At 40.8% G+C, this 14,965-nt stretch overlaps 1 protein-coding gene across 2 annotated transcripts in view; it reads left to right on the forward strand.

Moving 5' to 3' along the window:
* Positions 1 to 890: 890 nt before the first annotated feature.
* The window catches only part of Phyhipl (phytanoyl-CoA 2-hydroxylase interacting protein like), a 41,068-nt gene continuing 26,993 nt past the window's right edge, over positions 891 to 14,965 (forward strand). The window contains exon 1 of one of the 2 annotated variants that reach the window (XM_006979048.4): positions 891 to 1,244. In XM_006979048.4, coding sequence (XP_006979110.1) covers positions 1,142 to 1,244 — 103 coding nt within the window. In that variant the 5' untranslated portion in view covers positions 891 to 1,141. Of the gene's footprint in view, positions 1,245 to 7,515; positions 7,691 to 14,965 lie in introns of those variants that run through there. The other variant, XM_006979049.4, reaches the window with a different exon arrangement.

Consider the following 14,965-nt stretch of genomic DNA (forward strand, 5'->3'; position numbering starts at 1 on the left):
CTCTGCAGCTAGCCGGCGGGTTGACTTCCCGCTGCTGCCTCACCGGTCCTGCAGCACCGACCTGAGTTCGCGCTCCCTGCCCCGTGCGGCCCTCAGGTGGCGACTCATTTCTCCCAGCAGGGCCTCGTGAGGAACGTCGACGGGGGCGCGCCGACCCGGGGTTAGATGGAAAAGGGGGGCGGGGGACGGGGAGGGGACCCTGGGCGGCCCGGACCTCAGTTTCCCAATCGGTGGTCAACAACCAACCTGCGCGCGCGCGCTCGCCTCGCCGCCGCAGCAAGGGCGGGCAATCCGGTTCTACCTGGCATTGTGCAAAAAAAAAAAAAAAAAAAAAAAGAGCCAAGTCGTCCCGGCCCGGCGAGCGCGCGACCCGCCGAGCAGCTTCCCACGGCCCGCGCTCGCTCCTCGCGCGCTCGCTCCGCCGTCCTGGGGGGGGGGGGGCGAAGGAAGCCGAGGGCGCGTGCGCGCCGCAAGGGGTTGGCGTGGGGAGGGAGGGGGAGAGAGGTCGCGGCTCTCGGGGAGGCGCCAGGACCCGGGGTACCGCGGTCCACGCGCCCGCAGGGTGGGTGCGCGGGTGCGCGCCCCAGGGAGGGCGAGGGAGGAGGGCGGCGACCGAGAGACCGCCTCGCGCCCGCGGGTGAGAGAGAGAGCGAGAGCGCGCGCGCGGGTGCGCGCCACAGGCCGGGGGGCGGAGCGCGCGAGCGCGCGGAGGACAGGGGGCGGGGCCTGCGCGCGGTCGGCGACGGGGCGACGGGGGGGGGGGGACGGGGGGCGGGGCCCGGGTGCCGGCAGGTAGGCGCGTCCACCCACCCCCCCTCTCGTGCGCGTGCGCGGGCGGCCCTCCCTCCCTCCCTCCCGCCGAGAGCGCGCTCCTCCCCGCGCTCGCGCCGGCCGGCGTTCAGTCTGCGAGCCGCGCGCTCGGAGGAGCTCCTGCCGCCGCTGTCGCTGTCGCCGTCGTCGCTGTCGCTGTCGCCGCCGCCGCCGCTGCCGCTGCCGTAGCCGCAGCCGCAGCCGCAGCCGCCGCCGTCGCCTCGGCCGCGGCTCCCGAGCGGAGGCTGCCGTCGCCCTCAGCCGTCTCCGGCCTTTCCCGCCCTCCGCCCCGCCGGCCGCCGGCGCCTGGCTTCGACGCGGGGTCGCGACGATGGAGGTGCCGCGCCTGGACCATGCCCTCAGCAGCCCCAGCAGCCCGTGTGAGGAGATCAAGAACCTCAGCCTGGAGGCCATCCAGCTGTGCGACCGCGATGGTGAGGCAGGGCGACATCGGCGGGAGACAAAAGGACGCGGGTCCGGTCCGTGGGAGAGGGCGCCGCTCGGGTCCGCGGGAGAAGGCTGCTGCTGGCTGGGGGTGACGGCGTCTCTCTGGTCTGCGGGAGAGGGCACCGCTCCGGTCCGCGGGAGAAGGCGACCGCGGGGGGGAGAAGGCGCCTCTCGGGTCCGCGGGAAAGGGGGCTCCACTGGGGGAGACGGAGCCGTTCGGATCCGCGGGAGAAGGCTCCGCGGTGGAGAGGGCGCCTCTCGGGTTCGCGGCGGCCCTATGCTGCCTAATTCTGCAGCAGGCAGGTCCTGGGTCTCCCGGCCGGGGACTTACCCTGGATGCTCCCGGCACCCGCCACGGCAAAGGCTAGATAGGATTCTCTGACCAGAAACTTACCCATCCCCTTGCAAACCTCCTACTACCCCTGGAAGTGTCTAGCCGGGGTGAGCGTGGTAGGATTTTAGTCAGCGGGCGGAGAAGCTGCGTTTCAGCACCAAGGACAGACACTAGGCTCCTGGCTCTGGGCAGCGATTCTGAGAATGTCAAAAAAAAAAATCTGTACGGGAATGGTGGGTCCTCTACATCGGCTGGGATTCTCTCTCTCTCTCTCTCTCTCTCTCTCTCTCTCTCTCTCTCTCTCTCTCTCTCTCTCTCTCTCTCTCTCTCTCTCTCTCTCTCTCTCTCTCTCTCTCTCTCTCTCTCTCTCTCTCTCTGTGTGTGTGTGTAGCACATACCATTGTGTGTCGATGTGTCAATACTCTATTGTTAAAGTTGGCAGTCTCCGGAAAAAAAAAAGAAATGATTGATCACAGGTCCCAGTGTTGAAGTGCAGTGTGGGCACAGAGCTGTGTGCTGGGCTAGTTGGAGGATCAGTGTTGTTCATCAGAGCAGTGTGCTGGGCTAGCTGGAGGGTCAGTGTTGTTTGGAATAAAACTTCATTTGTAGAGAAGTCGTCTGATTGCTAATTGGCCAAATAATTGTAAAATTCTGCATGTAACACAGGGAAATCAGTTGACATGGACACACTTGACTGTTTAACTGTATGTGAGTAATGGCTATCAAGCATTTTAAAGAAAAGTTATGGGAGATATTAATTTGTGCTCAGTAAAGTCATAAAATTTAGCAGTGTAACCCCGTATAGGAAACAAAGATCTTGTTTTTAAAAGCATTTAAATGGTAATAACTGGTTTAGGCATTGCTTTCTTAAACATTTAGGGAGAGTGAGCACTAAGTCCTGTTCAGTAATACATTTGCTATTATTAATATGAATTTATTTTTTATAATTTTGAAACCAAAATTCAAACGCTTTGAACCCAACAAACCTTAGCTTCTAAAAGAAGTGAGGTCTGAGTAAATAATCTTGTAAAGGCTGCTTATATTTCCTTTATTGGTAGATAGCATTAGTAATGTTACCTTCCTAAATTGCAGCTATTTTTTATTTTCTTAGATTGGTTCCAGAGAAAATCGAGACTCTAAATGAAAGTTGATTTGATTTGTATTTAGTTCAGTGATTTATCAAATGCTCATTCAAATAGCAAATGGAACTAGAGAATTCAATGTTGTTCCTCAAACTTCAATAATTTCAGTATATTAAATTGCATTCACTGTGTTTATCATGGATATTGGGGAAATATTTGTTTAATGAAGTTCAGAGTTACTAATGTATGGTGTTCAAGTTAATGCTGTTTTTACTACAGTCAGTTCTTCCAGAATAGCAGCTCTAGTGATCCATTTTTAGTTGTTTCGGCTGACATTATGAATCCTGAGAAATGAACACATTATGTAACGTTTAATTGAGGGGGATGCTGGGATCAAGCAATAGCTATGACAATTATTATTTGTAGTCCTGTGATGGATTTATACTAATCAGGTTTCATTTTGTAAAACAGTTTAATCCAAGGAGTACAAGGAACCATGTCTTATAAAATGTGTCAGAAAATGGAGAAATTCCATAGAGAGGTTGTCAAAGGCTTACCTTCCCCTCCCCTTTGTGACCCTGTTCCAATATAAAGCAATTTCTAATCAATTAGTTGGCTTCATGAGAATGATGTAGAGGGAATGACACCGCTTTTATAGGATAGTTTTGTAATGTGTTGTAGTAAATCTGTTCACTAGACTTTCCTTAGCACAATTTCATACTGAGATATTTCTAGCTGTGTGGCATTTGCTCCCTGCACTTTGCTGACTTTCCTCCCTCTCGGGTCTCACTGCTTCTCTTCTATCAATATATGGAGCAGAAAGGCAAGATTATGGCAGCATATGTAGCTGAAGATACATTTATGTTTTAGGTCTATAGAGCTATAGCTTTATTTTATGACCATGGGGAGGTATATTGCTTTGTGGTTTACTTTTTAATTATTTCACTTCACTCCTGTTAATTTGGTAAGAAAAAAATGAAGTATTAATTCCTTGGAAATGAAACAAAGTAGACTAGGGGAAAGTATGGTAGGATTGTTAATGTACTTTCCTTTCTACCTGCAGATGTTTTGAATTGTATCATGTTGCGTCAACCATAAGCTGTGGCTCCTGGTAAAGATAACTGTCTGTCTCTCCTCTTTTATGCTTTGTCTGTGGCTGATCTTCCTATAAATTGTAGTTTATGTTGATAGCATCATCTCACAGCATTTACTTTTATTTATTTGTTATTTTTCAAAATAATTAGTAATCTTGGAAGAATAGCTGAATTCAGATAGCCATGCATTCAATTTTTAATAAAGCAAAAGGGTTCCTATAAATACACATGCATATTATTACCTTGTGAGTAGTCTTTCCTAGGCATGTCTGTTTTGTTGCTAGTATGTGGTTCCTGCCCATGTGCTAATAACTGTAGTTCAAAATGAGGATTTTAGATACGATTCTATTAGTCAGCTGTTGGAGTGAATACAGTAGCTCTGGGAGCTTCTGTTAATCCCTGTTCCAAGCAGACAAGTGCTTCTTTCCCTAGCTCTAGAGTGCTCTGGTGTACTCGTTATTCAGTCCACCATGTTGCTTCACAATGATTTTTTTAATGGAAAGAAAAACATCCAGTTTTCATCTGAAAACATCAGTAATACAGGAATCCATTTTTAGTTTGTTTCTTCCTATAGCTGCATGAGGTGCTTACCCTCCTGTGACAAGAAAAATAAAAAATAGCTCACCGCCCCAATACAAAATTCTGTATCAGTTCTGATTCTCGTCATCTTTTTATCACACACACACATACTTCTGTTCCTTCCTGAAAAGATTTATATACATGCCACTGTAGAGAGATAAATAGATATCTCTATGTGTTTTGCCAAGCTCCCTATATTGTTTTTATAGAGAAGTAGGAAAGACTCATTTGTTTTATACTGTTAACACACACCCCGAAGCTTTCTGTCTTTAACAGTCATTATCTCTGAGGAGGTCATTTTGTTACTGCCTAGATATAGTGTATGGGGTTTATGATGTACTCAGCAAGTGAACACAACTTAAGGAAACTACAGTTTCTTTGTAATCATAGTTCTGTGGAGGAAGGAAAAGGGAAGTTTTTCTCTTTTATATACTCAAAATATAGATTCCTTTAAGGAATCTTGTTTACTTAAATTATAGAAGGAGCTGAAACATTTTTTATGCTTTTGACATATGAATTGAACACATTTTAACATTGGGAGCATAAAGTAACCCAAATGCATAATGACTTAGTCCACGTTAGATAACCTGTAATATCTCTAAAGCAAGCAAACACCTAGGAAGAACATCTGTACTGTGTGCCTTTAATGTCTCAATCACAAGAATGTGAGGTAATCATGACTCAGTCCCACTGACGTGTGGTATGGAATAGCAGTAATACCATTTCAGATCAGATGGCCAGGGTTAGAATGTTGGCTCTTGACAGCCCTGTAACCTTGGGCAAGTTACTTAACTGGTTTTAGCCCAAGGCACTGTGCAAAACAATCACAGTAATAGCACATGTGACTCCTGACATGTGAAATGAAGTATTATATAGCATAGGTCACAATTCTTGTTTCAAAATGGAGAAAAATGATTTAGAGTGGAATGTTATCTTTCACATACTTTCTTGAGTTGAATGTGCTAATTTCTTTAACCTCTGTTTTTGTGGTCAATATATTTTGCACCCCTGGTAATAATTCAGTTGTGTGTTTAGGAAAGCATTTTGTGAGAAATTGTTGGCAAGCAGAAATTCTGAGTATTAAGAGTAAACTGAAAGAACCACAGTGGCAGCATTCGGCCACCCTGCTCACTATCCATCCCAACAGTAACCCCGTTGTCGCTCTTAGTTCTAGAGGCTGTTTTGAGCTTCTGGTTCACATCTGCGGCTGCTTTCCCTGTGCCTTATGACCTGGACACACACTTGGAACAAGTGTCTGCCTCAGCTCCCCTCTGCCCTTGCTTGACAATCTTTTTCTTCACGTTCTTCTCTAACAGCTGCTCCGCTCTGTGTCATATGTCTCTGTGTTCATTTCTTTGCCTCAGATATCACTGTGAGGCTGGAGTAAATTTTCATTAGTGAGAGAAAAAAAAAAGCCAAATGAATGAATAAGTAAAAGCTAAAGGAAACAAAGAAGAGCAAGAAAACCATCAGCTGTGTTGAACCAATTCTTCCTCTTGGTGGGAGTCTATTTAATTTCCATAGGAGATGTGACTAAGGAAAGTCACACCAAAGGCAATGTGAACAGACTCCCTCCAGTGGCAGAATGACTGGGTGGCCTGAGCACTAACTGGCACTTGACTGGTTGCCCAGGCAGGCCTCTCAGAGACTCACTCTAGGCAGAGCACTGTGTAGACGACAATCAGACCACTTGGTTTACCCTCCCTAATACTCCCTCCTCGTTTGTCCCATCTGGCTTTTCCTCTAAGTCGAGTGAGTCTGCTCCCATTTGCTTTTATCCTTCTATCAGCTTCAGTAGTAACAGCAGTCGATTGACTTGCTGAGACAAGCACTGTACTTTAGTTTCTGTATTCACTTCCCTGCCCTTAGTAAAAGTTTCAGATTTTATGTTTTTGACTTGTTGAATACATCTCTTTCTAGGGTTTATTTCCATTTCTGCTCACTTTCTTTCTAAGAATCTCTTAATTCATTATTAATTATTTGAATTATTTTCTCACTATGCTAAAATATATACCTCATTTTGTAACTATTTAAAATATTTTATTACCGCAAGACTGTAATTAATGTCTCAACTGAGGAGAATATGTTTGTACGTATACATTTGAGGAGAAAAGTCAGCATTTGTAAAGACTGGTAGCAGAAATACGTAGCAAAGCAGGAACATCAGGCCTCAAATGCACAGAGAGCTTCAGCATGCTCTGCTCCTAGGTGTCAGAACACAGGGTGTTGGCAGCGTGGAGGGGTGCACAAGTACAGACCTCAGGATGGAATTCCAGGCAGAGTGGAATGTGGTCCAGAATGACTAGAATTGTAAGTCTGGAAAACTGAAAATCAGAATTACTGGTAAGGAGGAAAAGCAAATATTTGGAGGCATCTTTTTTTTTTTTTTTTTTTTTTTTTTTTTTTTTTTTTTTGATTTTTCGAGACAGGGTTTCTCTGTGTAGCTTTGCGCCTTTCCTGGAACTCGCTTTGGAGACCAGGCTGGCCTCGAACTCACAGAGATCCACCTGCCTCTGCCTCCCGAGTGCTGGGATAAAGGCGTGCGCCACCACCGCCCGGCTTGGAGGCATCTTGGTAACATCGGTTTTTTACATTTGAGGTTTTAGGTCTCAGTGTACAGGTGTGTTCTACATCCTTTTCAAGAAGAACTTCTCTACCTCTTAGACATTGTGCCACTAGAATAGACATATCTACTGCTTTGTCATTGTTTCAGGAGGGAATGCATATTCTTTCTAGGGCCACCTGTTTCTTCATTCATACTACTCACAACAGTTCAGACTTTTTGATTGAACTGTCTTACTGAGAAGGATGTCTTTTACACATATATCTTTAAGAAGGAAAAAACTAGTGTTGGAAACTTTCTAGAAGAAATGCAGAAAACATATAATCTAATGATAGAAGTTTTAAAGCTGATACTTTATAAAAACAAACTCTTTGCTGCTTTGAGTGCATAGTGAAGTAGAGGTACTTTTGTCCGTCTGCATAAAAATAGTGTTGTAATGTTTGGAGGCCTTTTGGGCTTATTACTATAAAGAAAACAAAAGCATTTGAGCTAAGGCATTCTCAATGCAGCTTTAGGAAATCTCTTAGAAATTTATGGCACATGGTCTTTAGTTGTGTTTTCTGAAAAGGAGTTCTAGAATGGGGGGAACAATTACTCATGGAAACTATCCATGTCACTAGGAGACTAGAACTTATGTGAAAGAAAGAGGTCTGGATTTGACGTCAATTTTAGCGAGGTCTCTAAGGAGCTTGGTTGTATTTTACTCCTTGAAGGAACGAGTGAACGCAATCCAGAGAAGGCCCAAGTTGAATCCCAAAGATGAACTAAGTCTGCAATCCAGGTTTGTTAAAAATGCTAATGAGACCCTGGTAGTTCAAAGTTACTTCCTAGCTGTGGTGGAGCAAAGAGCATCTCAGCTGGATTTGTAGCTAGTTGGTCATTTTTGTGAGCATTTGAACTAGGAAGTGGTCTATTTACTAAGCTGCTCCGGAGATTTGATGTGTAGTGTACTGTTGGCCACAGTGGTTGTGGCAATTTCTGTGAATACGTGTGTTCTTTGGTCTTCCACAGCACAGAGGCTTTGCTACCTAATACTAGCGCAGAAGGTACCTGACTAGTCATATCCCACTACAGATGAGGCAGATACAGTTTTACTCCGTACTTGATTTTAATGAGAACTTGTCAGGAGTCAGAATGCTGGTGAAATTCTGTCTTTAAAACTTTAAAACCAAGTTAATCTGTACATTTATTATTTGACCAGTTCCTAATGTCAGTATTTTATGATTATGTCTATGATGTAAACCAGGAGTTGGTTATTATGGTCCTTGAGCCAGATTCCCAAGCCTGCCACCTGTTGATATATATAAAAACATACTGGAACACACATGCCCGTTTTATGTAAATATAACAAATTTATGTTTATAAATTTATTTTTATATTAATTACATATTATCAATGGCTACAGTGTCCCTAAAGCAGAGGTAACTGGCTGTGACAGACCACATAGCCCACAAACCCCTTAAAATAGATACTATTTGGTCCTTCACTAAAGTATACACTAACATCTAGAAAAGACTGCCTGTGAGCTAACCCCTTTTGACAGTATAAGGATGTTGGAAGTTTGTGAAAGAAAATTGTAGACTGATACTGCTTTTGCATATTATCAAAGTTTTGAGACTATGTACATCATATAGAGAGCCATAGGAAGTCAAATAATGCAAAAAGTTAGCCCTGTGTGGGGTTACTCCAAAATGGAGGAAGGACCCTGTAGGTCCTTGTGTCTGAGTTTAGGAGGGAATGTTTCTATGCACAGGCATTTCCAGGTACACTTCGAATTCTACTAATGTTTTTAAGTGTCAGAGGTGGTATAAACTCTGAAGACATGTAGATTTATACTAATAAATATTATTTAAGATTTTATACATATCATATTCTTTAGTCTACCAAACTATTAAAAGAAGAGTTGAGCCAGGCATGGTGAAACATGTCTGTCACCATAGGAGGTAGAGGCAAGAGGGTCAGGAATTCAAGGCCAGCCTGAGCTACATGAGACCTGGTTTCAGAGAGTCAAGGTCTTATCAGTTTGTTGTTCATAATCTATCTCTAACCATCTGTAGTAAAAGATGCTTTAGAAACAAATTTCCTACTTGTCATTGCCTGGTAAATGTAAAAGTTACTACAAATTAAAATGAAAAAATGATAAAGGTGTCAACGCATAAAAATCAACCAATATTCTTTAAGCTTTCTAAGTGAGTGGTCCTAATTGTTCTATTTCCTCCAAGATTGATAGTTCACAGATCATCCTTTGTGAATGGAGCAAACTTCTAAGTAACACTAGATGACAGTGCCATTTTCTTCTCTGGGGGTTCGTTGACAGGTACTAATCTTAAGAGTCCCGATTTGGGGCAGAAGAAATGGCTCAGCATTACAAGCACCGGCTTGGCTGCCCTTCCAGAGGACCAGGGTTTGTTTCCCAGCACACACATGGTAGCTCACAAGCATTTGTAGCTCCAGTTCCAGGGAGTCTAAAACCCTCTTCTGCCTTCTCAGGCACTGTACACATGTAGTGCACAGACATATACAAACACCCATGCACATAAAACAAAAAAAATTTAAATAAAAATAAAATTCAAAAGAGTCCTACTTTGTTTCCTATTGTTCTTTTACATGCTATTGTCACTATTTGTTCGTATATGTGTTCCAACCTTATGGGTCTATATTCAGAATAAGCAGAGATAGAAGGAAGGACCCCAAAATGCATATTTACTTGAATCCTGAATTCAAAGTAAGTCCAATAGTGTGGAGAAAGAGTGAAGCAATATTTTCTGGATATTAAAAATAAAATACCACAGCAGGGGGTGGGGAGTAGAAGGGCATTTCTGATGGAGATGAGAGTGTATCTAAAATCATACACTCATGTTTGCTGTCAGGGTACTTTGGTTGTGGTGTTGCTGGAGGAAAGAAATGTGCCTGATAGGAGAGTAAGCTAAAAGCCTGAGAGGGTGGGCTAGGCAGGTTATACCATGATTACAAGTAGAGGTTTACCTTGTTAATAGATTGCTTCTCTCAAACTTTCTAGTTTGCAGAGAACCTCTATTTGTCTTTCATTTTTATTGCATCATAGGTATAAAATTCTGGTTCCTACAAAAAGTAATGGCAAAATTACTTTTTAACTTTCTGTTCTTCCTCAGTGTAGTCTCCAAGATTGCTGATCTAGACTGAATGAGAAATAATACAAATCTCTCACAGTTGAACTATAAGGGATGAAGTGTTCAGTCTGGAGGAGAGTGACAGAATTTGTCCATTTAGTGTTCATTGTTGATGTAACAGTATTTTATAAAATCAGATGCTTGTTGATAATAATTTAAATGCTCATTTTTTTATGCTTCACTTTATTAAATTTCAGACACACTTATCTTGCTTGAATGTTGAATCTCAGCTTTAAGGTGCAGTTTTATTACTGAAAAATTACTTATATTTTATAAATTTGGAAACATTGTGACCATATTGTCAGATTTAGTTTTTTTCAGCTTACTAAAGATTTAGCTAAGTTTTCCCAAGTTATTTATATTTGAAAGGTATTTATCAAAAATTTAGTTCATTTTTAGTTACTGAAAATTTTTATTTCCTCTGAAATATTTATATTTTGTTTAACAGTACTCAGCTAATGAATTTTGACATTTTCTGTCAATAATATCATAGTTAGCTTGTAGGAAAACAATTACAATATAAAGAATAGTTTCTATGTGATTATCCAAAATATTTGAAATACCTTAATGGCTAATCCTTATCAATGGCAATTACTACTTTATGAAATCTGACTGCAGATTTACAAGAGCTTCCACTCCTGCAGTTTTTAATTTTATCTTTTCCCCTTAATATAGTTGTCTCAACATTTCTTATTATCTCATTGATGGCATATTAAAAACTGACTTGGGCATTCATTCTCTTCTCCATTGTGTGTTGCTTGACCATTTTTAAATTTACCCTAAAAAACAAACAAACAAACAAACAAAAAACTTCTGCAAAACCACCTGGGGAACCTTACCATAATTTCTATTCTCATTCTGCTAAAACATAAAGATGTTAGGTAAACCCAACATTTGAGCTCATCAAGACTCTACTGAATACCATCTGTATTCTCTGTACTTGAAGATATGTAACATTGTTTTGTTTAGCTTTTTAAACAAGAGCTTATTTATTTAACATGTTGGTTGCAATACCAGAAATAACAAATTTAATGATTGTTTTTAACCATGTGTATCTCTTAGGTGGTATAATGACTTCATTTTGAACACATTTTAATTATCTGATTCATAATAACTTAAGCCACTTTTTGCTACAAAATCCTGGAAATTGTCAAGAGACCATATAATTATTTTGAAAAATATTTTCATATAAAATCCAAGGAAAATTTGTTAATTTTAATTACTACAGTCTAAATTCTAACCAAAAAGAAAAAAGGATGTTTAGTTTTAGTAACAATTTCTGAAAGCTTATAGCAGATAGCTGTCAGTGTGTTCAACAATAGCTGAAAAATTAATTAATTCTACTAATTAACAGACTTCTGACATTTTAAACTAAATTGGTCTTAGTGTATCCATGCTAAACCTGGTTAATGGCTCTTGTTCTTTTTAGTCCAGGAATACATTTTAATTTTATAATTGCCCATACTTCATATAGGTAATTAAAAGGATAGCTATACTCCAGACTTAAAGTAACTTCATCCTAATCCCTTAGCCTGCTGAATTTTTCCTGCTGAGAGCAAGGAACTAATAGAGACACATGAACCTAGACTAAAAAGAACTGAATACTGCATGCACATACTCAAAGTATATTTGAAATTTCATTTGAGCATATATTTGCCCATGCTTGAATATAAACAATAGGAGACAGAACCCCATCTTTTTAGATGCTGTGCAATAGGCAAAGTTTTCTTTTTGATGTTTACTCAAAATCAGGTACTGCAGCCCAATTTGATCTGTGCTATTTGTGTCCCAATAGCTCAAAATAATGACAAAGAAAGCTAAATGATATTTGCTGATCCATCATCTCTGTACTAAGAAAGCTTAAATCTCTTGTCAGTGGGTCTGGTTCTCAAAATGTATCCCCTGGAGGGCCTGTCAGAACACGCCTCATTCCCTGAGTTTGTGATTGATTAGATCTGGGGTGGAGCCTAAGACTTTGTTTTCTAACAGTTTTCCCCATGAGCTGCTCATAGTGACCTAGAGTCTACACCTGGAGAAGCCATGCTAGAAGCAAGCCCAAATGGTTTCGTAGGCAGGGGAACTATATCAGTCCATGTTACATTGCTCTGAGCAAGTACCAGAGCCAGAGGGGTAGATAAAGAAAACTGGTTTATTTATATCACAGCATGATGCTGGATCTGATAAGTGTTCCCCTGCTTTATCACCTCATGGCACATGACATCCTGACAGGCACAAGACAGGAAGCTAGGGAGAAACTAGGGAGGTCTTTACACTAACCAGGGCTCAGAACCACTTCTTTAATCTTTCCTGGGGCAGTGACCTCGGTGACCTAATGACCTCCCACTAGGTCCACCTCTTAAAAGGTCCCACCATCTCTTTTACATTTTATTTATTTATGTATTTACTTTTGTGAGTGTGGGTATTTACTTTTGTGAGTGTGGGTATATATGTAATAGTGCTTGTGTGAAGGTCAGAAGACAACTTGTGAGAATTGGTTCCCTCCTTCTGTCATGTGGATCCAAAGGATTGAACTCAGATCATCAGCCTTGGTGACAAGTGAATTTACCTGCCTAGCAATCTGATTGGTCCTACCATCACTTACTATTGCTGCACTGGGGACCATACTCCCAGCACGCAAACTCTTAGGGGACAAACTACACCCAAACCTTAGAGGAAGAGTCAGTACCCACCTCCAAAGAGTGGTATAATTAATCATTCAAGGCAAACATCTGTGGGCTTTGTGATTATACTGAAAGGGTGATATATGAAACAGGAGTTGATGATAGCTAAATGTGCTAGATTGGGGGCTGGATATTTTGACACAAGTAAATAAGATCAGAATGGTTTAATGAAGGCAATCTGAAAGAATAAGCTTGGTAATAAGCGATCAAAGTCATTTTTGGACATGGATTTTAAATGTCTGTGATATATAGAAAGAAACACCTGGAAAGAAGGCTATTAGAAATATTTATCTGATTCTCATAGGAAGAGTTTGAGAACAGTTAGAAAAATTTGGTAGTCTTTTCCAGGCTGCTTAGTTGCCCTTCTGTCTCCTTACATAGTGTTCCTTTCTGTCTTTTGGTCAGTGTTGATAACTCAGCTATGGAAGTGATAGGATCAGGAGCTGGTGCCTAGCTGGTTGGTTGGTTTGTCATCTACAAGCTTTTGATAAGTTGTTTCCTAAAGGCATTGCTGTGAAGAGTTAGCATGGAAACAATGACCCAAAGCTCTATAATGCAGAGTTCCTTACTCTTAAACGGTAAGGTTTTCATGTTTACTATGGATGACACTAAACATGTTTTTCTCTCTTAGCAATATAGTCTTCTTTGAAAAAAATATTAACTTTATAAAACAAATGAAATGTTGAACCTGAGATCTGCAGAAAAATAATGGCACTGAAAACTAAAGAGAAACTAAAATATTCACCTAATCTGCTTTTGAAGTTTGTGTTGGAACATATATTTCTAACCTGTCCTTTTGACCTCAAACTCTCAATTTTAATGTTCAATGGGGTGTTTGTTTAGTGCCAGTGGCAACAATATATGGTCTTTCTACACTTAGATTTTGTTCTTACAGATTATTTTTAAATAAATCTTTTAGTTTATTTCACAAACATATTTTTGTATAGCATTTTGTACATCATGTGGTTGGGTGTTTGGACCTATTGTTATGTATTGTCTTCTGGGTGCAACTTACCTTTTCTGGGACTTAATACTTTAATAGACCTTTCAAAGTTATTTTTAAGTGAGTAACCAAGAAAAAGGAAGTTCAATTGACCAGAACCATTGATTCTGGAAATTAATATTTAAACCACTTGCTTTGCTAAAAGCTTTACTCATGAAATTCTAATGATACAATTTACAGCAATAAAATTTGAACCATTAGGTACAGGGCAGTCACTTCTAGTAGAACATGCTTTATACTGTGTGTGTTATAAATGTGTGTTTCACCTCTACACATACACTATAGCGTCACAAATTCTTCTAAGGTTTCATCTAGAGCAGCTCGTGAACTTTTCTTGTGACATCCCCTTCATAGTCTAGACTTTTTCCAGACTTCTTTGCCTGTGGTTTAATACTTTCCAGTCTTAATTTTCTGGCATGTGAAGACCACTTAAGATTCATTTTCATGTAACATTTTAATGGTGATCTTAAACATGTTTCTTAGTATACATTCATAATGTTATTTACACAGTATTTATGTCTCTACTTATTTTCATTGTGTTTTAAAATGTAGATGTCCTATAAGATCAGAAATCTGAAACATAAACTTATAAAATACATTAATCGTGGAACAGTTATTTTTCCTAAAATTATGTTCTGTCTCGGTGCTTCACAAGACTTTCATAGAAATGTAAAATGGCAATGAATGCAATGCCAGCAAGTTACTATGCCTATACTAGTTACTTGTTCTCTAGTATAAAAAAAAAAAAGAAACTCCATGTGATTTGGCCCCTGCCTCCTACTCCAGCCTTATTTCTTACGGTTCTTCTTAACTTTCTCTCTCTATTTTTTTTTTTTTTGCATTTCCTTTAGTAGTCCAATATAATCTCTGAAAGTTTGGGAATATTTATTTTTAAAAAGCCTCTTATTTAAAACATACTTTTGAATCTAGCCAAGTTATACACACTTGTAATCTCAAGACTCATGTGGTTTAGATAAGAGGATCCTGAAGTTAAGGCCATCCTGAGCTAACTAGCAAGTTCCAGGCCAGCTCAAGCTACATAGTGAAATCCTGTATACCTATGAATAAATGAATAGATGGATGAGTTTTTATGTTATAAAACCAATTGGGATATGAGAAGGAATAGATTTAAAAAAAAAAAAAAGAGCACTGGAAGTAAAGCATTGTAAGACACAGAACACAGCCTTCATGTAGGAAAAAAAGTGAAGTTCTAGAAAAGTAAC

This window comes from Peromyscus maniculatus, chromosome 21 (genome assembly GCF_049852395.1).
Source record: "Peromyscus maniculatus bairdii isolate BWxNUB_F1_BW_parent chromosome 21, HU_Pman_BW_mat_3.1, whole genome shotgun sequence".
Taxonomy (NCBI): Eukaryota; Metazoa; Chordata; class Mammalia; order Rodentia; family Cricetidae; genus Peromyscus; species Peromyscus maniculatus.